This window comes from Oncorhynchus keta, chromosome 18 (assembly GCF_023373465.1).
Source record: "Oncorhynchus keta strain PuntledgeMale-10-30-2019 chromosome 18, Oket_V2, whole genome shotgun sequence".
Taxonomy (NCBI): domain Eukaryota; kingdom Metazoa; phylum Chordata; class Actinopteri; order Salmoniformes; family Salmonidae; genus Oncorhynchus; species Oncorhynchus keta.
The window spans coordinates 26,668,924-26,692,269 of NC_068438.1; the positions used below are offsets into that span (position 1 = coordinate 26,668,924).

Sequence of the window (23,346 nt, forward strand, 5' to 3'; positions counted from 1 at the left end):
CGTTCTATCTTGTCTGAATATGTTGTAGTTAGGGGATGGAGATTTCAGAGTTTTTGGTGGTCTTCCTAAGCCAGGATTCAGACACGGCTAGAACATCCGGGTTGGCAGAGTGTGCTAAAGCAGTGAATAAAACAAACTTAGGGAGGAGGCTTCTAATGTTAGCATGCATGAAACCAAGGCTTTTACGGTTACAGAAGTCATCAAAAGAGAGCGCCTGGGGAATAGGAGTGGAGCTAGGCACTGCAGGGTCTGGATTCACCTCTACATCACCAGAGGAACAGAGGAGGAGTAGGATAAGGGTACGGCTAAAAGCAATTAGAATTGGTCGTCTAGAACCTCCAGAACAGAGAGTAAAAGGAGGTTTCTGGGGACGATAAAAAAGCTTGAAGGGATAATGTACAGACAAAGGTATGGTAGGATGTGAATACAGTGGAGGTAAACCTAGGTATTGAGTGATGATGAGAGAGATATTGTCTCTAGAAACATCATTGAAACCAGGTGATGTCATCGGATGTGTGGGTGGTGGAATTGAAAGGTTGGGTAAGGTAATATGAGCAGGGCTAGAGGCTCTACAGTGAAATAAGCCAATAAACACTAACCAAAACAGCAATGGACAAGGCATATTGACATTAAGGAGAGACATGCTTTGCCGAGTGATCATAAGGGTCCAGTGAGTAGTGAGGTTGGTTAGGGTCACGGTGATTCAGACAGCTAGCCAGGCCATGGGTAGTGAGCTAACAGAGGATGGAGGTCTGTTTTTAGCCACCTTGTGCTTTTCCGTCTGTAGAGGGGTTCCGTGTGGTAGAGGGGACCAATCCAATTGGTAGATTTAGTTATAGTGACCCAAGAAATGGTCCGATAGACCTATTCAGATAGCAGCCGATAAGACGGTTAGCGATTAGCGGCTAACGATTAGCGGGCTGCAGATAGGCCTTCAGGTAACGTCGCGACGGAGTGGCCAGTTGGATAACTCCCTCGGGCAGATAACGTCGGTAGTCCAGTCATGAAGGCCCGGTGGGGCTCCGCGTCGGCCGTAAAAAGGGTCCGGATAGGTGATTGTAGCCCAGGTGTGGCTGCTGGAACTCTTCAGCTGGCTAGCTCCGGAATAATTGATGTTTTCTCTGGGACCGAATTAAGCAATAGTCACTCGGATAGCAGCTAGCTAGCCTCAAGATCCAGGTGTAAATGTCCAGAGCTTGCGGTAGAAATCCGGGGATATGGTGAGAAAATAGGTTCGGTATGCTCTGGTCTGAGTTGCGTTGTACAAAACTGGCGATAGCTTTTCGAGCTAAAGGATAGCTGATGACCACCAACCGTGGTTAGCTGAATACTAACGTTAGCCAGTAAACAGGCTAGCTTCTGGCTTGCTTCTGGCTAGCTTCTATTGTGGATTTCAGATTTGAGGTGAATAATACTTGCAGGAGAGTGTTTTGAAGTTGAGATTTGTAGAAAAAATATATATAAAAACATAAGCGAGGAAAATATGTAAATATATATACACGGGACACGACAAGAGAATGATGACGAAACATGGAGAAATACGCTTGAGATGAGACCAAGCGAAATTTCGTAAATCACTGTCTTGTAAACATCTCTAAGCATCTCTGAACTGTTCACATTATGCTTGACAATACTTTGTAATGAGACAACTGAACCAACCTGTATTTTCTTCTGACAATAAGCACCAAAAAGAAGAAGAGAGTATTTGTGTTACCAATGCAAAAGCAGATGTAGCTACTAGTTTAGCATAATGAAACCCTCCAGTGGACAGTGTGAAATTGTCCTCAAGGCCATTTCTGCAGATCAGCCTAATGGATTTAGCTAGGCGGAGGAGGACCTGATGCCCAATTGATGAGTATGGACTGCAGACATCTGTCCAGGGCCCCACCAATGAATGCACAAGTCACTGCTAACCTTCTGGCCCAATTATTCCGATATATTCACACAGAGTTTATAATAATGAGCTGCCATCACATCTGCGGGCTGAGGGCATTGAGAGAGAGAGAGCCTACACAACTACAGGACATACTGTGTAGCAGTGTATCCATATAGACTGCAGACATATAAGCTGGAAACTTACGGTCGTGATTAGCTGTAAGGGGGAGGGGGAGAAGGGGTGCTTTTCAGACCTGGGTCAAATACTGTACATATGTCAAATGCATGCAAATTCTTGAGCTGTGCTTTATTTACAGTGCATTCAGAAAGTATCAGACCCCTTGACTTTATCCACATTTTATTACGTTAGCCTTATTCTGAAATAGATTACATTTTTTGTTGAAGCACCTTTGCCAGTGATTACAGCCTTGAGTCTTCTCGGGCATGACCCTACACGTTTGGCACACTTGTATTTGGGGAGTTTCTCCCCTTCTTCTCTCCAGATCCTGACTAGTCTCCCATACCCTGCCACTGAAAACATCCCACAGCATGATGCTGCCTCCACCATGCTTCACCACAGGGATGGTGCCAGGTTTCCTCCAGAAGTGATGTTTTGCATTCAGGCCAAATAATTTAATCTTATTTCTCATTATCTGAGAGACTTTAGGTGCCTTTTGGCAAACTCCAAGAGGGCTGTCATGTGCCTTTTACTGAGGAGTGGCTCCCGTCCGGCCACTCTACCATAAAGGCCTGATTGGTGGAGTGCTGCAGAGATGGTTGTCCATCTGCAAGGTTCTCCCATCTCCACAGAGGAACTCTTGAACTCTATCAGAGTGACCGTCAGGGTTCTTGGTCACCTCCCTGACCAAGGCCCTTCTCCCCTGATTGGCCCAATTTGGCTGGTCGGCCAGCTCTAGGAAGAGTCTTGGTGGAGGCTGTGTTCTTGGGGACCTTTAATGCTGCAGAAATGTTTTGTACCCTTCCCCAGATCTGTGCCTTTGACACAATCCTGTCTTGGAGCTCTACTGACAATTCCTTCAATCTCATGGCTTGGTTTTTGCTCTGACATGCACTGTCAGCTTTGTGACCTTATATAGACAGGAGTGTGCCTTTCCAACTCATGTTAAATGAATTGAATTTACCACAGTTAGACTCCAATCAAGTTGTAGAAACATCTCAGGGATGATCAATGGAAACAGGATGGACCTGAGCTCAATTTCGAGTCTCATAGCCAAGTGTCTGAATGTAAATAAGGATTTTCTATTTTTTATTTTCCATAAGTTAGCAAAACATTCTAAAAGCCTGTTTACACTTTGTCATTATGGAGTATTGTGTGTACATTGATGAAAGAGAAACAAATATTTAATATTTTTTAGAATAAGGCTGTAATGTAACAAAATGAGGAAATTGTTAAGGAGTCTGAATACATTCTGAAGGCACTGTATACAATGTAATCAAAGTGATAGTCTCCCAAGTGAAAACTTCAAGCTAATGAGTCTATTCATGCTATCCTTAGATGTATGCTTTTGTCATTTTGTTTCATACATGAGCACATTATGATTTGGAACTCTTAGAGTCCACCAGAGGATTATGACATGGTACAATACCCAGTGGCGATTTTAGCATGTACATCATTGTGGGGCAAACAAAAAAGGTTTGGGACGCATGCCAGCAAAGCCACTACACAAAAAACTACTAAACAATACATTCATTGCACTATAACGGTGACAAACTGTGCTCACAGACTGTTAGGACCTACATAAAGCTGTCCCTACAGCAGAGTCCCAACAGCAGTCCCAATAACTTACCAAACAGTTAATTCAGCCTCATTTACTGCCTTTAAAAAAACATAGCTGATATGGCTGACTTGCTTAAACAAATGTGGTTTCTAGTGACAATTGAGATGTACAAACTATCCGTAATTTCGATTAACACATTAATGAGTGAGCTAGGACGGACGTAATCAATATAACAATTTGTTCAGAATTCAGAAGATGGGCCGTTCTTACAGTGTTCTTCCTGTACAGCAAGTCAGAACTTTAGGATAAATAAAGGGGGCAATAGCAGACAATGAATGCTCTTACAATATTCGACGATTACATTTCCCTAAAACAGGTTATAGGCTACATGTGCACCACCAAGTCAGAACAGTAGTCGAAATTAAGGGGAAAATAGACCACATTATTAGGGTGAGGCACATGGGCTACTAACAGCTTACTACACAACATACACTTACTATTACTTTCTTAGCTACAGTATACATATCCTCCTGGTATATTACATAATTTATGCAACAGCGTACAATACATTCCTTGTTGTGCTGTGCCCACTTGAACGCGAAGGTGGCATGGCAGTCCTTTGTGGGCAAATTTTGTCATTAAACTTTGTCATCAAAGTCTTGAAATTTTTGGATTTATGGTGCTTTCAAGACAACTGGGTACTCAGAAACAAACAAGGTCAAATCATGATGACGTCAGTGATCTTCAGGTCGTAGCTCTGGAAAGAGGCACGAGTTCCCGACTTACAATTCCGAGTTGGATGACCGTACAAAACGTATTTTTTCCCGAGTTCCCAGTTTTCTTGAACTCATTGAAGTCAGATTTCCACATTCCGAGTTAACAGTGGTTTTGAGCGTGGCAGAAATCATGCTGGATTGACAGCATGGCCAATGTTGAATGTTTATCATTTTAAGCTTGAAAAAGAGACCCTGAAACCCAGAATTGGGACCACATACCCACTCCACTAAATAGCAGGCTAGTGATTGCTTTGCAATGCTTGCAGTTAGCCACAGATTCCTTCCAAACCACTCATTATTGAATTTGCGATTTCCAAGTTGTTGTGTAATGTTTATGTCCAATGGCCGATGAGCACCGAAACATAGTATCTATAATTTCTCTTCAATATTTCTCTTCATATGACAAGGGTTAAAAAAGATTTGCCACCAGATTTTTGACTTGATTAATGATGTTGACTGCTAGCTAAGATTTTGAAAGTATTATGTTGACATCAAACCAATCAAAGCTACTGTAGATATAATGTGATTTGATGTCATTTTATCTGTGGCCAATGACCTTGAGCCTTCTTGGATGGACACTTCTAATGTAACTCTATGGCAGCACCGAAGGGGCTTAAATTTTCTAGGTCTACCCTTAGATTTGGCAGTGACGTAGTGTCCGCATGAGTGACAGAACACTGAGCCAATCACAGCACAACTAGAAAATATTACCAACCCCAACGCTCTGTGCTTTCCGCTGGCTGCCCCGTCACCACAGAAAGCATTAAACTCGGCTGGACACCTGCATTTTGGAGCTGCCTTACTCAAGAAAGCAAAAAAGAGACCATGTTTGACTAAATAATATATATATTTTTTTTTACATTGTTTGAAAACTTATATATGACATGTACAGTATTAATGCCAAAATAAAATGCAAAAAATGTGGGTCTCAAAACAGGTGGGCTCTGCCTGCATTTAATTCTGACTGGATTTTACTGAGAACATTTTACTTTTTAACACTGGTAATTCTCTCACACATCCTTAAAGTGGAAGAGCTTAGTGATTTATTTCTTGGGCCAGTGGCTTCAGGTTCACACTTCTCCTATAGAGCTGTTAATTAAAGGCTTGAGATGCTAAAGGCACAGCGGACGCCAACAGGTCTGACTCTATGTTTTATTACTTTATCTAACCCTACCACTCCAGTATTCCTGCACATTGTAGATATGGTACTGGCACTGACCCTGGAACTGACCCTGTATATAGCTTACTTCATTTCTCATGTTCTTCTTATTTCTATTTCTTGTGTGCTTTTGTTCTACTTTATTTTATTTTATAGTGTTATATTACTGCATCATTGGGAAAGAGCAAGAAAGGTATTTCACTGCCTGTGAAAATAAAACATACAACTTTGACATTAAATCACTGTTGAAAATGTGTTGGATTGTCTTCAGCAGCCAGCCAGACTTGATCACGCATACACACAGATTCTCTCTGATCTGGGCTTGGGAGAGGTCAAGCGGGTGTTTTAGCAATGCCTGTCTGGCTTGTCTTGGCAAAGCTGGAGTGACAGGGCCGTTTGGGTTTGAAGATTTAATGGTGCATTAGTCCCACCGGTCTGCGTGAGGAGAAGGGGCCTCAATCCTCAGTATCTGTGGTGGTGTGAGCCGAGCCAGTGTGAGCCATCCGACACAGCACAGCCCCACTTGAAATGCTTCTGAACAGCAACATCAACAGAGCTGTTCTCCGACCTGTCATCTCTCACTCTTTCTGCTGTTGCTTCTGACACTGTTTGACAGCGTTGAACCGGGTTAGACACTGATGCACAAGCCGCTCTGCTCTTCCACACCAAATCACATTTTATGTGACTAATTGGAGCTATTATGCAAAAGCATTATTTTCTCTTCAAAGCGACTAAACGTCAAACTATAATTGAATCAATACTCAAGCGTGGCGAGAGGTGGAAGTTTGGGATTGATTAAACAGAGCTCCTGTTATGGGGCGAGGGAGAGCATGTATTGACGTTATGCAATGTATCAGTGCGTGGGTTTGGTTTTTGCAGATGCCATGTCGAATACTGGCTTTGGGAGTCCAGCCATGCCAGCACTACACTGAGAGAAATCACTAACTTATCAATAATTCAAGTAGACTGTATACAGCTGTATCTCTGCTGTAAATATGTTTATAACTGCTAGTCAACACAGCAAAATATGCTGTCTACATTAACCTCAAGTAACTCCAGCAAAATGCGTAAGTCAGACGGCGTCCTGTGCCAATCCTGTTTCATACTTTGTAACGGGGATGATTGAGCCGCTGAAGCAGAAAATTAGTTAGCATTCAGGGCCCGTGGAGAAAATGGTCATGGTCTTAATAATGTGTTTGTGGGGGATTAGTAAATCTGATTGGTCTCAGATCTAAAAACATTCAGTCAATGGATTTTGTAATGGGCTAACCCTCTGCATTACTGCTGTTGCCTTGTCAGCTTTTTACAGGGAGCTACAATGTACCCGGTGGATTGAGCAACACAGGTGGAAGTGAGAGTGCAATGGCATCAGTATGCAGTGGGGAACTGTGAGGGCCTTCAACACCTTCAAAGAAGGCCCAAGGATTAGTTTTAAAATGTAAATGTACCTTTTAATTAATATTTCATAATATTCTAATTATATTATTATTTTCAATTATATTCTGATTTAAAAGTGATACTTTGGTCATTTTACATTTAGACTGTAACACATCAAAATGAGGAAATAGTCAAGAGTTGTGAATACTTTCTGAAGGCACTGTAGACAGACAGAAGGCATCTGCCATTCAACTGAAAAGACTGGTGGGTTGTTTAGCAACAAAAAACGATGTGTGCGCAACCATGGAGCAAAACAGGCAGGGGTTGGCTCAGAATCAAAGCATTGTTGACAACATATAAACTATATTTCCTCTCCAAATCTTTACTGAGAAACATAAATACATATACACAATGAGCACTTGTTTTCTTATGTAACGGATGTGAAACGGCTAGCTTAGTTAGCGGTGTGCGCTAAATAGCGTTTCAATCGGTTACGTCACTTGCTCCGAGACCTTGAAGTATTATTTCCCCTTGCTCTGCAAGGGCCGCGGCTCTTGTGGAGCGATGGGCAACGATGCTTCGTGGATGACTGTTGTTGATGTGTGCAGAGGGTCCCTGGTTCGCGCCCGGGTATGGGCGAGGGGACGGTTTAAAGTTGTACTGTTACACTTACAATACATAATTACTGTTGTTGGTTCGCTAGCTAGCGAATTCTAGCCATATTAGCATAGACGTGACAAAAGTCGATACAACGAGCTGAAACAAGCCCACAACGATTCCCCACACGACAGCTTCATTGTTGCTAGCTATCTGACCATCCAGAATCATAACAGCACATGGCCTCCTGCCCCATCAACACGCGTGCATTGTTTTCGTTATGTTGTCAGCTAACCCATCTATTAGGGCAGAATTTTGACTTGTAATGGCTGTGAACGTTTTTACAAAAACTTTTTACAAAAACTTATGCGAGAAGTAGTTTTCCCCACAGTCTAGCTAGCTAGCTTTTGTTGTAGGCTAGCTTTTGTTTTAGCCGCTGCAGCAGGTGTTATTGAAGAGGATGTTGTTGCTAATTAGTTAGCTTCGCCCGTTTCAAGGTGAACTTTCAACAAAAAGTTACGTTTCAAATGGTCATCATCTGGTGAGTGGAACTGTGTTTTCTATTGCAGCACGCTTACTGTTGTTAACTATCTCTTTGAAAATAACTTATGTGTGTGAAACATCCCAGCTAGCAATGAGGAATCGGCCCAGAAGCGACCTTCTTCTGGGGGGCCGGAACTGATTGAATCAGCCCGGAATCGGGTGTCGGACTTGGCCCGGAATCAAAATGAATGATTTCCCAGAATCGGCCCAAGTACATAAGGCCGTTTCCATCTACCAGAATTCAGCCGACTTTGCCGGCATCGTACCAGAATTCCCCCAGAAGTGGCCCAATGCAAATTTAAATAAATGTATACAAAATTCCCCAATTTGTAATTTTGAATATTACTATTATACATTTCATACATACAATGAGGAAGGAAACGCCATACACCTGGTGACTCTGTCGCTACGGCACGATGGCCAAACCCTCCCCTAACTCGGACAGCTCTGGGCCAATTGCACGTAGCCTCATGGGTCACGGGTCTCGAATCAGCATCTGTAGCAACGCAGTTTACATTGTGATGCAGTGTCTTAGACCGTTGCGCCGCTCGGGAAGTTTTAATGCTTATCAATTGCCTTGCACAATGTATCAAAATACTAAAATACTACACAGGACTCAGAAAGAATTTCATTGAAATGTTAATTGTATTTTTTGAACACAGAAACAATGGGGGAAAAAATGAAATGTTAATTATATAAAGCAGCCCATGTAATCATCTGCCAAAGAGTATCCTCAATTTGCCCGAGCTCCAAGTAATACATTTGGGCCAGATAACTCTCACTGGAATCGACTCAAGCTCAATCACCCAATCCTAGCTATAAGTAATACTGCTGAAGTTGGCCACATGACGTCGGCTCCAGTCTGACTCTCAGCTGGAATCGCCCCAGATCCACTGTGCTAGCTGGGATTGTTGCATTTAAACTTTAGATCACAGGTTAATGTGTGTGCTGATTGCTGAATGTGAAAAATATGTTTGCAATGGGAAGTAATAGTTGTATGTTTCGATTGGGAAATGCTTAGCTTAATGGTTATGCTTTTCTATTCTTATGATTGAGACCTACTGGCTTATTATGTCCTTGTGAAATAGCTGCTTGTTCTTTAACATCATGCTGTGTGTGACTGCTGTCTTTCTATCGGCCATATGTGTTTAACAAAAATTAACCTCTCGCACATGGAGTGCGTTGCTTTCTACATTTGCTGTCCTTTCAGAATCACAAGCTTGTCACACTCACGTCCTTTGTGTCACTGTTGTCGCTTTAAGTGATAGTGTGATAGTGATGGCGTTAGGCTTCCATGGGTTGTGTAAGCAGTGTGGTTGTTGTTGTTGCTGGTTGCATTATCCATGCAGGTGCTGTCTCTGTATGAGTGGCAGCCCAAACCATCGCTCAGTCTCATGCCTGTTTGGTTCAGTTGAAGACGCTAAGTGATGCTAAGTTTCTGTTTCTTGATTTTTGAGTTTGGCACAACATGTTGAAAGATTTTTTCCCCCCACTGAAGGCCTAGGTCCAATAGCCACGGTTCGCAACTGTCTGTATGTATTCTGTCACTGGGGCATTTCTGTGTCTCTCTGGATCTGGTTCACCAGGGTCTCTCTATAGGGGAGGAGGTTTCTGTACGAGGTCATTGTAGAAAGCGTGATTTGTTTTTCCTCTTTATTGTCTTTAAAGGTCATCGGCTTGTTTCCCTCCATCTATTCTGTCAGAAAATGGAGCCTAAATCTTTATTAAATCTGAAGGATTTATGACATGGCCCTTGGCTTTTGTCCACAGTGTTATTGAGGGATGTGTGTATTCCAGGGCTTATTGTTGTCTGCTGTTGCCATTATTAATATTTAATCTGAGTAACCACAGAAAGGATCTTTTTAAAGAACATGATGTGTGATCTGCAAGCCTTCCAGGTGCTCGTAGTGCTCCCTCTTTACACAATATACTGTATGTCTGCAAAGCATGTTAAAACTCAACGCAGAATGCAAAGCTTACTGTACAATTTTTTACTACATTTGTTTAAATTTCACCTTTATTTAACCAGGTAGGCTAGTTGAGAACAAGTTCTCATTTACAACTGCAACCTGGCCAAGATAAAGCAAAGCAGTGTGAACAGACAACACAGAGTTACACATGGAGTAAACAATTAACAAGTCAATAATACGGGAGAAAAATATATACAGTGAGTGCAAATGAGGTAAGATAAGGGAGGTTAAGGCAATAAATAGGCCATAGTGGCGAAATAATTACAATATAGCAATTAACCACTGGAGTGATAGATGTGCAGAAGATGAATGTGTAAGTAGAGATACTGGGGTGCAAAGGAGCAGAATAAATCAAATAAATAACAGTATGAGTAGAGTGTTGGAGGCTATTTTGTAAATGACATTGCCAAAGTCAAGGATCAGTAGGTATGGGACAGATTGGTAGGTATGGGACAGAGAAAATGAAAGCTACCCATGTTCGATAACCTCATCAAGACCATAGAACCGAACAGGCTGTCTTTGTTGATACGTTAAGGGATCCTCTCAGCTAGCCTCCACACTAACCTACTGTATTATACTGTCAGCCAGTGGAGTGTAGTCCTGCATGTTGCAGCCTATATTCTTCTCTGAGCTCCCCATTGGGAGGAGCACTCCACAGCCTGCGACAGAAGCTGTGAGACTACCACCTAAATTATAGGTTTAGATCATTCTGTAAGAAGGAAAGATGGGTGCAACATATACATTATTCTGTTACGTCAGTGTTGGAGTAACACTCAGGCAGTAGACTGCTGTGTATAGAGGAGAAAACACAGCCATGCTATACCGCGCCATCCTCTCCACTCCCAGGTAGGCAGAGTACAGTGTGACAGCAACATACAGGGGTGGAGTGGGGGAGGTGCTGGGGTCAGGGGCTGCACTAATTACTCTGCCCATAGCTACTCTGCTATTACGGATGTGATTATGAAGGTGATGCCTTTGAATCAATGTTGTGTGTGTGTGTGTGTGTGTGTGTGTGTGTGTGTGTGTGTGTGTGTGTGTGTGTGTGTGTGTGTGTGTGTGTGTGTGTGTGTGTGTGTGTGTGTGTGTGTGTGTGTGTGTGTGTGTGTGTGTGTGTGTGTGTGTGCGTGTGTGTGTGTGCGTGAGTGTCACATGTAATGTATCAGTGATTGTGTCTGCCTGCATGTGTGTCTCATGTGGAGATGCTGCTGTAGAAAGGCAGACAGGCCTGATCGATGTGAACATGACTGATACTACATTGCCAGCTGTCTCCAATACCCCCCTCTCCTCTCCCGTCCTTTCCTCTCCTTTCCTCTCCTGTCTTCTCCTGTCATCTCCTGTCTTCTCCTATCCTTTCCTCTCCTTTCTTCTCCTCTCCTTTCCCATCCTCTCCTGTCCTCTCCTGTCTTCTCTTTCCTGTCTTCTCTTGTCCTTTCCTGTCCTCTCCTCTCCGAACACAACCCCATAGCCCCAAGGGTAGATCCAAGTAACAGCAGTAACAACAGCAGTAACAACAGCAGTAACAACAGCAATAACTACAGCAGTAACAACAGCAGTAACAACAGCAGTAACAATAGCAGTAACAACAGCAGTAACAATAGCAGTAACAACAGCAGTAACAACAGCAGTACCACCAGCAGTAATAACAGCAGTAACAACAGCAATAACTACAGCAGTAACAATAGCAGTAACAACAGCAGTAACAACAGCAGTAACAACAGCAGTAACAATAGCAGTAACAACAGCAATAACTACAGCAGTAACAACAGCAGTAACAATAGCAGTAACAACAGCAGTAACAATAGCAGTAACAACAGCAGTACCACCAGCAGTAACAACAGCAGAAACAACAGCAATAACTACAGCAGTAACAATAGCAGTAACAACAGCAGTAACAATAGCAGTAACAACAGCAGTAACAATAGCAGTAACAACAGTAGTAACAACAGCAATAACTACAGCAGTAACAACAGCAGTAACAATAGCAGTAACAACAGCAATAACTACAGCAGTAACAACAGCAGTAACAATAGCAGTAACAACAGCAGTAACAACAGCAGTAACAACAGCAGTAACAACAGCAGTAACAACAGCAGTAACAACAGCAGTAACAGTAGCAGTAACAACAGCAGTACCACCAGCAGTAACAACAGCAGTAACAACAGCAGTAACAACAGCAATAACAATAGCAGTAACAACAGCAGTAACAACAGCAGTAACAATAGCAGTAACAACAGCAGTAACAATAGCAGTAACAACAGCAGTAACAACAGCAGTAACAATAGCAGTAACAACAGCAATAACTACAGCAGTAACAATAGCAGTAACAACAGCAGTAACAACAGCAGTAACAATAGCAGTAACAACAGCAGTAACAATAGCAGTAACAACAGCAGTAACAACAGCAATATCTACAGCAGTAACAACAGCAGTAACAATAGCAGTAACAACAGCAGTAACAATAGCAGTAACAACAGCAGTACCACCAGCAGTAACAACAGCAGTAACAACAGCAATAACTACAGCAGTAACAATAGCAGTAACAACAGCAGTAACAACAGCAGTAACAATAGCAGTAACAACAGCAGTAACAATAGCAGTAACAACAGCAGTAACAACAGCAATAACTACAGCAGTAACAACAGCAGTAACAATAGCAGTAACAACAGCAGTAACAACAGCAGTAACAACAGCAATAACAACAGCAGTAACAACAGCAGTAACAACAGCAGTAACAATAGCAGTAACAACAGCAGTAACTACAGCAGTAACTACAGCAGTAACAACAGCAGTAACAACAGCAGTAACAATAGCAGTAACAACAGCAGTAACTACAGCAGTAACAACAGCAGTAACAACAGCAGTAACAACAGCAGTAACAATAGCAGTAACAACATCAGTAACAATAGCAGTAACAATAGCAGTAACAACAGCAGTAACAACAGCAGTAACAACAGCAATAACTATAGCAGTAACAACAGCAGTAACAATAGCAGTAACAATAGCAGTAACAATAGCAGTAACAACAGCAGTAACAATAGCAGTAACAACAGCAGTAACAACAGCAGTAACAACAGCAGTAACAATAGCAGTAACAACAGCAGTAACAACAGCAGTAACAACAGCAGTAACAACAGCAGTAACAGTGACATCTATGGACCAAGCCACTCCGCAGGGACACAGCTGCTCTCTCAGGAGGTAAAGGGCTTTCTGGAGGGGGAGAGGGGGAGAGGGGAGGCAGATGGAGTGGACTGGTCAGACTCAGAAGGCAAGCACACCATCCACCGCTTCCGACTATATTACTTGCCAATATCCAATCTCTAGATAACAAGATGGAAATTAGGGCACGAGTTGCCTTCCAGAGAGACATCAGAGATTGTAACGTTCTCTGTTTCACGGAAACATGGCTCACTCGGGATACGTGTATGTTGTCAGAGTCTGTACAGCCACCCGGTTTATTCACACATCACACCGACAGAAACAAACATCTCTCTGGTAAGAAGAAGGGCGGGGTGAATGCCTTATGATTAACGAGTCGTGGTGTGATCATAACAACATACAGAAACTCAAGTCATTTTGTTCACCTGACCAAAAATTCCTTACAATGCATTATCTACCAAGAGAATTGTCTTCGATTATAATCATAGTCATGTACATCCCCCCCAAGCAAACACCTCGACAGCCCTGAAAGAACTTCATTGGACTCTATGTAAACCGAAAACCACATATCCTGAGGCTGCATTTATTGTAGCTGGGGATTTTAACAAGGCTAATCTGAAAACAAGGCTCCCTAAATTTGATCAGCATATCGAATGTGCGACCCGGGCTGGGAAAATTCTGGATCATTGCTACTCTAACTTCCACGACGCATACAAAGCCACCCCTCGCCCTCCTTTCCGCAAATCTGACCATGACTCAATTTTGTTGCTCCCAGCCTATAGAAAGAAACTTCAACAGGAAACGCCCGTGCTCAGGACTGTTCAACGCTGGTCCGACCAATCTGATTCCACGCTTCAAGATTGCTTCGAATCACGTGGACTGAGATATGTTCCGGATAGCGTTCGAACAACAACATTTATGTATATGCTGATTCGGTGAGCGAGTTTATTAGCAAGTGCATCTGTGATGTCGTACCCACAGTGACTATTAAAACCTTCCCCAACCAGAAACCGTGGATTGATGGCAGCATTCGCGCAAAACTGAATGCGCAAACCACTGCTTTTAATCAGGACAAGGCGACCGGAAACATGACCGAATACAAACAGTAGCTATTCCCTCCACAAGGCAATCGAACAAGCTAAGCGTCAGTATAGAGACAAAGTAGAGTTGCAATTTAACGGCTCAGACTTAAGAGGAATGTGGCAGGGTCTACAGTCAATCACGGACTACGTGAGTAAAACATTTAAAAGTGTTGACCCACGCAAGGCTGCCGGGCCAGACGGCATCCCCAGCCACGTCCTCAGAGCATGCGCAGACCAGCTGGCTGGTGTGTTTACGGACATATTCAATCAATCCTTATCCCAGTCTGCTGTTCGCACATGCTTCAAGAGAGCCACCATTTTTCTTGTTCCCAAGAAAACTAAGGTAACTGAACTAAATGACTATCGCCCCATAGCGCTCACTTCCGTCATCATGAATCGCTTAGAGAGACTAGTCAAGGATCATATCACCTCCACCCTACCTGACACCCTAGACCCACTCCAATTTGCTTACCGCCCAAATAGGTCCACAGACGACGCAATCACACTGAACACTGCCCTAACCCATCTGGACAAGAGGAATACCTATGTAAGAATGCTGTTCATCGAGACCCTAGGTCTCGACCCCGCCCTGTGCAACTGGGTCCTGGACTTTCTGACGGGCCGCCCCCAAGTGGTGAGGGAAGGAAACAACATCTCCACCCGCTGATCCTCAACACTGGGGCTCCACAAGTATGTGTTCTCAGCCCTCTCCTGTACTCCCTGTTCAACCATGACTGCGTGGCCATGCACACCTCCAACTCAATCAGCAAGCTTGCAGATGACACTACAGTGGTAGGCTTGATTACCAACAACGACGAGACGGCCTACAGGGAAGAGGTGAGGGCCCTCGGAGTGTGGTGTCAGGAAAATATCCTCACACTCAACGTCAACAAAACAAATGAGATTATCGTGGACTTCAGGAAACAGCAGAGGGAGCACCCCCCTATCCACATCAATGGGACAGCAGTGGAGAAGGTGGAAGGTTTTAACTTCCTCAGCGTATACATCATGGACAAACTGAAATGGTCCACCCACACAGACAGTGTGGTGAAGAGGCTGAAAAAATGTGTCTTGTCACCGAAAACCCTCACTAACCTTTACAGGTGCACAATCGAGAGCATGTGGTTAGTGTATCACGGCCTGGTATGGCAACTGCTCCGCCCCCAACTGCAAAGCTCTCCAGAGGGTAGTGATGTTTGCACAACGCATCACTGGGGGCAAACTACCTGCCCTCCAAGACACCTACACCTCCTGATGTCACAGGAAGGTCAAAAAGACAACAACCACCTGAGCCACTGCCTGTTCAACCCCCGATATCTTCCAGAAGGCGATGTCAGTACAGGTGCATCAAAGCTGGGACCGAGAGACTGAAAAACAGCTTCAATCTCAAGGCCATCAGACTGTTAAACAGCCATCACTAACATACTGACTCAAATCTCTATCCACTTTAATAATTAAAAATCAGATGTAATAAATGTATCACTAGTCACTTTAAATAATGACACTTTATATAATGTTTACATATCAAATCAAATCAAATGTATTTATAAAGTCCTTCTTACATCAGCTGATATCTGGAGCATGGATATGGAGCATAATCTAAGACACCACAACATCCTCTTACAGTTTAGGCCTGGCAGGTTGAGTACAATTTATTATGTGTTTGCTTTCCAGCTGTTTATTAAAAGGCCAGTCGAGACTGGTGGTGGTGAGGCTATCAGGCCAGAAAAGTAGTGGAGAGTGGTGCAAAATGATCCCTACTTCCCTCCCGCTCTCCGTCCCTCACTCCATCCCTCCCTGTTGTCTGCGAGTAACTGGTGGTGGCAGCTCTGAGTGAATGAATAATGTAGCACAGAGGGGTCTGGCCACGCTGGCGTCACTCTGGGAACAATTGCCGTGGTTAATATTCATTGCATGGAGATTTGCAGGGTAAAGGGAGAGCCCCTATGAATCACTTTACACTCTGCTTCCGCACAGCAAAATTCCTCTAGCTCTGTAATCTGAATGTAAAGGTGGCAGATGCCATGCCACTGGTGGCAAGACTGCCCTGGTTTTACTGTTGCCCAGTCTGGGAGAGGATGGATGCACACTGAGGGGAGAGTTTCTCTCTCTGTGAAATAGGGCAGGTGTGTTTATGTGAAGAGTGCTACGCTATGCTCTACTCGCTCCTGTACCCTTCCACACATTGCCTCAGGCTGGTTATGATCCCTGAATCTGCTGAAAACCCTACTGCATTCAAAAAGCAAAACAACTTGTTTTGAGCCGACATCAAAAAAGTTGTGTATTTCACCCAGTGGAACAAGGTTGAAGACATATATCAGTGCAGTCAGAATGAAAGTCGATGGTCTTTACAAGCAGCCACATGCTGGCCATACTTTTCCTTAGCTCTAGAACCCTGCTGAATCCTTAGCTCTAGAACCCTGCTGAATCCTTAGCTCTAGAACCCTGCTGAATCCTTAGCTCTAGAACCCTGCTGAATCCTTAGCTCTAGAACCCTGCTGAATCCTTAGCTCTAGAACCCTGCTGAATCCTTAGCTCTAGAACTTTCTGGCAGAGTTTGGCTACAGTGGCCAGGTCTTTTCTCCTCTAACCCGGCCAGTCATTCATACCCAGTGCGTCGGGCTGTGAAGTATGCATGGCGGTGATATAAATGTTAACTCATGAGTTATGGCTGACCGTTCTGGGCAAGCGTGGCCAAATGTATATTTTGTACCATCAGCATTCTACACTATGTACTGTAGGTCTGTGTGTCACAGAATCCAATGACAGGCCCTGTTCAATAAAGCAGATTTGGATGCTGTTTGCTGACAGAGTGAGTGAGTGAGTGAGTGAGTGAGTGAGTGAGTGAGTGAGTGAGTGAGTGAGTGAGTGAGTGAGTGAGAGTGCGAGTGAGAGAGAGAGAGAAAGAGAGAGAGAGAGAGACCCGGGTGAGAGAACAGCTGGGTGAGAGAACAGCTGGGTGTTGGGCTGCCTCATGCCAGGAAACAACATGGATATGCCAGGTGCTGACACCAAATCCATGTACAGTTTCACTTTAGTTTGGACTAAAATGCATCAGTTTGAAAGCTATGTCAGAGTATGGGTTAAGAACACTGATATGGCAGTGATAAGTCAAAATTCTATTTGACCATAATCCTTCAAATTAATACATAAATTGTTACTGGGTGGTTCGAGCACTGAATGCTGATTTGCTGCCAGACGTAAATTTGTTCAATCATAGCCATGGTATAAAATACATAATCAACTCTGGGCTCTATGCATTCTCTGGATAATAATGCAACTCTGTGAAAGGTCACACCTTCCTCGTCTTCAATATTTTCCAGAGAAGAGTATCCTTTACTTAACCAATCCAATTTTTTTCTAGTGGCCTCTTTTTTTCCTTTCAACAGTGGCCTGTAGGGCTTGTTCGACATGACATCTAAAAAAACATGTTTGTCCAGAATGCCTGATGTCATGATTGGGTGTCAGCATATTTGGACTGGACGAGTTGAAATTTCAAGGAAACTTGGTTTATTCAACTTGTTACATGCGTATGGACTTGGGACAGTGTCCCAGACTGGGGTAATTGCAGCCACACCGAGCTGTCTTTTCCAATGAGAGCACTGGGAGCCTCTGTTAATAACGTTAGAATACTACCCTGCGGCACAATCCGAGCTCTAATTGAATAATTTTTACATTTAGCTATTGCGGCCAGCAAGCTTATTACTGCTTGCCTTCTGCCCAGACCATCCCGACCATCCTAGAGCTGCCAATGTAAAATAAAATGGGTGAGGGGTTATAGTCCATCTCGTTAACTGAGGCATGGGCATCTTATTAGCATAATAGGCTAAACATGCTGCCCGTTGTGCTGATTAGATCTGGAATGTAGGACAGAACATCAGACAATGGTTTTCTGTTTCCAGAGTGGGGGAGGTGCTGGATGTGTAAGTAGGGGTGACTTGGGCACAAGGTAACATGAGCACAATGCATAACTAAATAACTCATATGAGAAACCACTTAGAAAACTGTTATTCAATGTGCTAGTGCTTGATTAGCTAGGAGGTTTTGCTTAAATCATTTTTTGTTTTATTTACACCATTTTTTTTCCCAGACCGAATTCTAAATATTCTTGCTGCCTCTTTTTTATTATTGATCTGTGGAACATTCCCCATGTATTTAATCATATATCATTTTTATCAGCAGTAAGTGGTCTTTTGACTTGTATAGTTGATTACAATAATTATGGTATTTTCTTGCAAGACTCATATTAGACTCAGACTTGAAATGGGGGTACATTGTAACATTTGTTCAAACTAAACTTTGACCTAAAACTATATTTATATGGTATTTAGACACATTCACATAATGATATAAAATCAGTTATTTACATGAAGTTTGCCAGTACCATAAAAAATGAAAAAAGTCATATTCATACATTTTAATGGTAAAAGTATCTTATATAAGTATACACATTTTGGTTACTACATTTTAGGTCAGTATGACATGCCTAAAAGATAAAATGAAAATATTATATTTTGCCCATATAGTGTATTTTAATCCAAATATCAGTTTTAAATCAGAGCAGTTTTCAATTATTAGCTCTCATTTTTACCATTGAAGACCGTGTTACAATTAACCCCGTGCCCTGTTATTCGAACCTCTTCTTGTCCCAGTTTGTAATCCCCACATGTTTTAAGATGACCACAATCATCCCTGTTCCTAAGAATTTCAATGCTTCATGCAACAATGATTACTGCCATGTAAGCACTCACTTCTGAAATAATGAAGTGCTTCGAGAGGCTGGTTATAGCACACATTAACTCCACCATCTCAGCCACCCTAGACCCACTCCAATTTGCTTACTGCTCCAACAGATCCATAGATGACGCAATCTCAATTGCTCTCAACACTGCCCTCATCCACCTAAATAAGAGGAATACCTATGTGAGAATGCTGTTCATTGTCTACAGCTCAGTGTTCAACACCATTATCCCCTCCAAGCTCGTACCCTCCCTCTGCAACTGGATCCTGGACTTCCTGACGGGCTGACCCCAGGGTGTGAGGGTAGGCAACATCACCTTCACCACGCTGACCCTTAACACAGGGGCCCCACAGGGGTCTGTGCTTAGTTCCCTCCTGTACTCCCTGTTCACCCAAGACTGTGTGGCCACGCATGACGCAATAAATTGCAATGTCCGTACTGTGAGACGGCTTGTCTCTGTCACCGGCAACAACGTCGCCTATGGGCACAAACTCACCGTCGTTGGACTAGACAGGACTGGCAAGTCACGGTTTTGTCTCACCAGGGGTGATGGATTGGGGGTGTTGGATTTGCGTTTATCGTCGAATGGAATGAGCGTTACACCGAGGCCTGTACTCTGGAGCAGGATCGATTTGGAGGTGTAGGTTCCGTCATGGTCTAGAACAGTGTGTCACAGCTTCATCGGACTGAGCTTGTTGTCATTGCAGGCAATCTCAACTCTGTGCTTCACAGGGAAGACATACTCCTCCCACATGTGGTACCCTTCCTGCAGGCTCATCCTGACATGACCCTCCAGCATGACAATGACACCAGCCATACTGCTAGTTCTGTGCGTGATTTCCTGCAAGACGGGAATGTCAGTGTTAGTGTTCTGCCATGACCAGCGAGGTGCACAGATCTCAATCCCATTAAGCACGCCTGGGACCTGTTGCATCGGATGTTGAGGGCTAGGGCCATTCCCCCCAGAAATGTCTGGGAACTTGCAGGTGCCTTGGTGGAAGAGTGCGGTAACATCTCACAGCAAGAACTGGCAAATCTAGTGCAGTCCATGAAGAGGAGATGCACTGCAGTACTTAATGCAGCTGGTGGCCACACCAGATACTGACTGTTACTTTGACCCCCCTTTGTTCAGGAAGACATTATTTAATTTATGTTGGTCACATGTCTGTGGAGTGTACACAACATTAGGAACACCTTCCTAATATTGAGATTCACCCCCTTTTGCTCTCAGAACAGCCTCAATTTGTGTACAAAATGTTAGGAACATCTGCTCTTTCCATGACATAGACTGACCAAGTGAATCCAGTTGAAAGCTAGGATCCCTTATTGATGTTACTTGTTAAATCCGTTACAATCCATGTAGATGAAGGGGTGGTAACTAAGTATGCTTACTTACTTACTGTATTGTGTATTTCAAAACTTGTGGGGGGGTGGGCATTTTACTTCTGACACTTTCGGTTGAATTGTAAAAGACTGGTATGGCCCAGAAATGTTGTTGCAGTGTGTAATGGTAGCTAAGATATATATGTTGTTTAGATAAAAGTCTACCTCAAATAATATTAAAAAAATAAGCAAAAGTGCTTGTGCCCTGGTCTCGACTACACGTCCACTGTGTTAGTACAAAAGTGACTGTTAGTACAGTGTTAATAGACTGGCACCTGTGTCTGATAAGGGAGCAAACACACAAACTGCATCATAGCACAAGGAGTTGCAAGGGTAGAGTACCTGTCGAAAATGAGAAAATACAGCCCACTCTCCAGAAATAGCCTATGAGTTTGGCTTAAGTCTGTTTTTCTAAGCCAGTGCCCTTTTTGTTTCTCTAGACACACTTGTTATTTCTTGTTAGAGGTGGTGAAGGGTTCCCCTGAGTCGCCAGGGAAACAGTGCTGCCTGACGGTCCAGGGTTCAGAAAACAAGCATTGCGTTCTTTCTCTTAGTGTATTTGTGTACTGTCTGTACACTCACTATTTGAGCAGGAAGGAGCATGATTATGGGGATTATCATTGATTCCTCATGTCAGTGACTGACTGATAGGTTAGGCCATCAGATTCCCTGCACTTTCACACTGCCTGCATGGCTCTGTAGTCTACTGCATACAATATGCATGGCTTAAATCTCCAACACTTCCACAATGCTGCTACAGCTACACATGTACAGGGACTCTAAATGACTTAAATGTAAATGTAATGACTCAGGACAAAGATGGCAATCTTCCCTCATGTTAGGATCTTTATCAGCATTAAAAAAATGAAATCTTCATGATTATAATGTCTCTGTTTGTGCTCCTGCTGCAAGTACCTCTGCATTTCTACTGAAGGGTGTAATCAGGCATGGAGAGTGAGAGACATAAATATTATTTACCTTATTCGTAGACTTCAGTGACGGACTGCTATTCCTACCACATGCTACGGAAGGACTCCCATTCATTATCAAAGTCCTGGTTTTGTCCCTGCTTGTTGTGCCTCTTTCTGCTTCTCTGTGTGCCTTGTCATAGACAGAGGCAGCATTCAAAGCATCCCTTTATTTTATCCCGCTGTGGCAGCTGACACCGGTATTCAAGCCTTGGATGATGGATGGAGAAAAGAGGGAAACTAAAAGACAGAGAAGAAGAATTTCTCCGGCTTAATTATCTTTCCTTCTCTCCTCCGCGCAGGCTCACACACAAACACATGCGAACGAGGGGGGATGTCAGAGAGAAAAAGGCAATGTGTTTTGCTCCGTGGTAGTCCTTCTCCTCCTCTCTATATCTGTCCCTCCCTCCCTCTCTCTGTCTATCTCTGTCTTTGTTACAGCGACTCGGCAGTTGTCACAGAGACAGGCTGTGCTGTGCTGTCGTAACGGGGGAGATGGCTCTTCGCGTGGAGAGACATCTGTGAATCTCTTTATGTGGGACAACAGTAGCCTCTTAGGCAAGGCAGAGACCCCCTTCCCCTTATAGAAATGGTCTCGCTAATGGCATGTACCATTAAGGCTCAGAGCAGGGTGGGATGCAGCAGAGAGAGAGGGATCAGGGAATAGAGAGGCAGGCAGATATATTTTATTTGAACTTTATTTGACTAGGCAAGTCAGTAAATAACAAATTATTATTTCACAATGACGGCCTACCCCGGTCAAACCCTCCCATAACCCGGACGATGCTGGGCCAAATGTGCGCCGCCCTATGAGTCTCCTGATCATGGCCGGTTGTGACACAGCCCGGGATTGAACCAGGGTCTGTAGTAACGCCTCTAGCACTGAGATGCAGTGCATTAGACTGCTGCACCACTCGGGAGCCATCAAAGAAAGGAAACATGGTGAGCTGAGCGTAGTCCTCATGTATTCCCACCTCATCCTTTCTGGAACCATTCTCCTCTTCCTCTCATTTCCTTTTGACCTTTTTACATGCCAGGATCCTTGTTACGCACACTGTTTCTCTGTGAGTGATCCAGCCAGTTAAGCATACTGTATGTAATTCCCCCTACCACTACTGAAGGCTGTTTAATCACACAGCTCCCAACCCCCTTTTCACCATGGTACAAGTGTGACCTCACTTCCAGAATCCCCCATCCCCAATATATCCGTGGAACATTTTTGGAAATGTGTGGCAGAACATATGTATTATTTCTGGAAGAACTGTAAACTTGTTGCAAATAAAGGACACATACACGCATGACTGACTGCACAATCAAACGTGTGTGCACAAAGACACAAACACACGCACACACATGGGCGCCAGCACACACCTACCAAGTTCTACCACAGTGACAACATCATTTCCAGTCACAGCGTAATTTCCTGTCACAAACTTCTGTCATGAACTCAGAAGTTTCAGAATATATATACAATTGAAGTCGGAAGTTTACATACACCTTATCCAACTACATTTAAACTCAGTTTTTCATATTTCCTGATATTTAATTTTTAAAAATCCCTGTCTTAGGTCCGTTAGGATCACCACTTTATTTTAAGAATGTGAAATGTCAGAATACAGAATAATAGTAGAGAATTATTTATTTCAGCTTTATTTCTTTCATCATATTCCCAGTGGGTCAGAAGTGTACATACACTCAATTAGTATTTGGTAGCATTGCCTTAAATGGATTAACTTGGGTCAAACGTTTCGGGTACCATCCCACAATAAGTTGGGTGAATTTTGGCCCATTCCTCCTGACAGAGCTAGTGTAACCGAGCCAGGTTTGTAGGCCTCCTTGATCGACCACGCTTTTTCAGTTCTGCCCACAAATTTTCTATAGGAATGAGGTCAGGGCTTTGTGATGGCCACTCCAATACCTTGACTTTGTTGTCGTTAAGCCATTTTGCCACAACTTCGGATGTATGCTCGGGGTCATTGT

The 23,346-nt window shown here is 43.4% G+C and overlaps 2 protein-coding genes across 3 annotated transcripts in view; one reads left to right on the forward strand and one right to left on the reverse strand.

Annotated features, from left to right (window-relative positions):
* LOC118397531 (galactosylgalactosylxylosylprotein 3-beta-glucuronosyltransferase 1-like) overlaps positions 1-21,906 on the reverse strand; it is a 106,789-nt gene extending 84,883 nt beyond the window's left edge. For both annotated transcript variants that reach the window (XM_035792405.2, XM_035792404.2), the window contains exon 1: positions 21,377-21,906. The gene's annotated coding sequence lies outside the window, so the exon portion shown is untranslated. The remainder of the gene's footprint in view (positions 1-21,376) is intronic.
* On the forward strand, positions 8,483-13,357 carry LOC127908954 (putative uncharacterized protein DDB_G0286901). The gene is made up of 2 exons (XM_052468766.1): positions 8,483-8,564; positions 11,502-13,357. The coding sequence occupies exons 1-2, from the start codon at positions 8,483-8,485 to the stop codon at positions 13,355-13,357; spliced, it is 1,938 nt and encodes a 645-aa protein (XP_052324726.1).
* Positions 21,907-23,346: the final 1,440 nt, after the last annotated feature.

Excerpts from the sequence above, each read along its gene's own strand:
- LOC127908954 (XM_052468766.1), top strand. The coding sequence starts at position 8,483 with ATGGCCAAACCCTCCCCTAACTCGGACAGCTCTGGGCCAATTGCACGT. Across the intron at positions 8,565-11,501 it reads CGGGTCTCGAATCAGCATCT|CCCCAAGGGTAGATCCAAGT; the intron begins GTAGCAACGCAG and ends ACAACCCCATAG.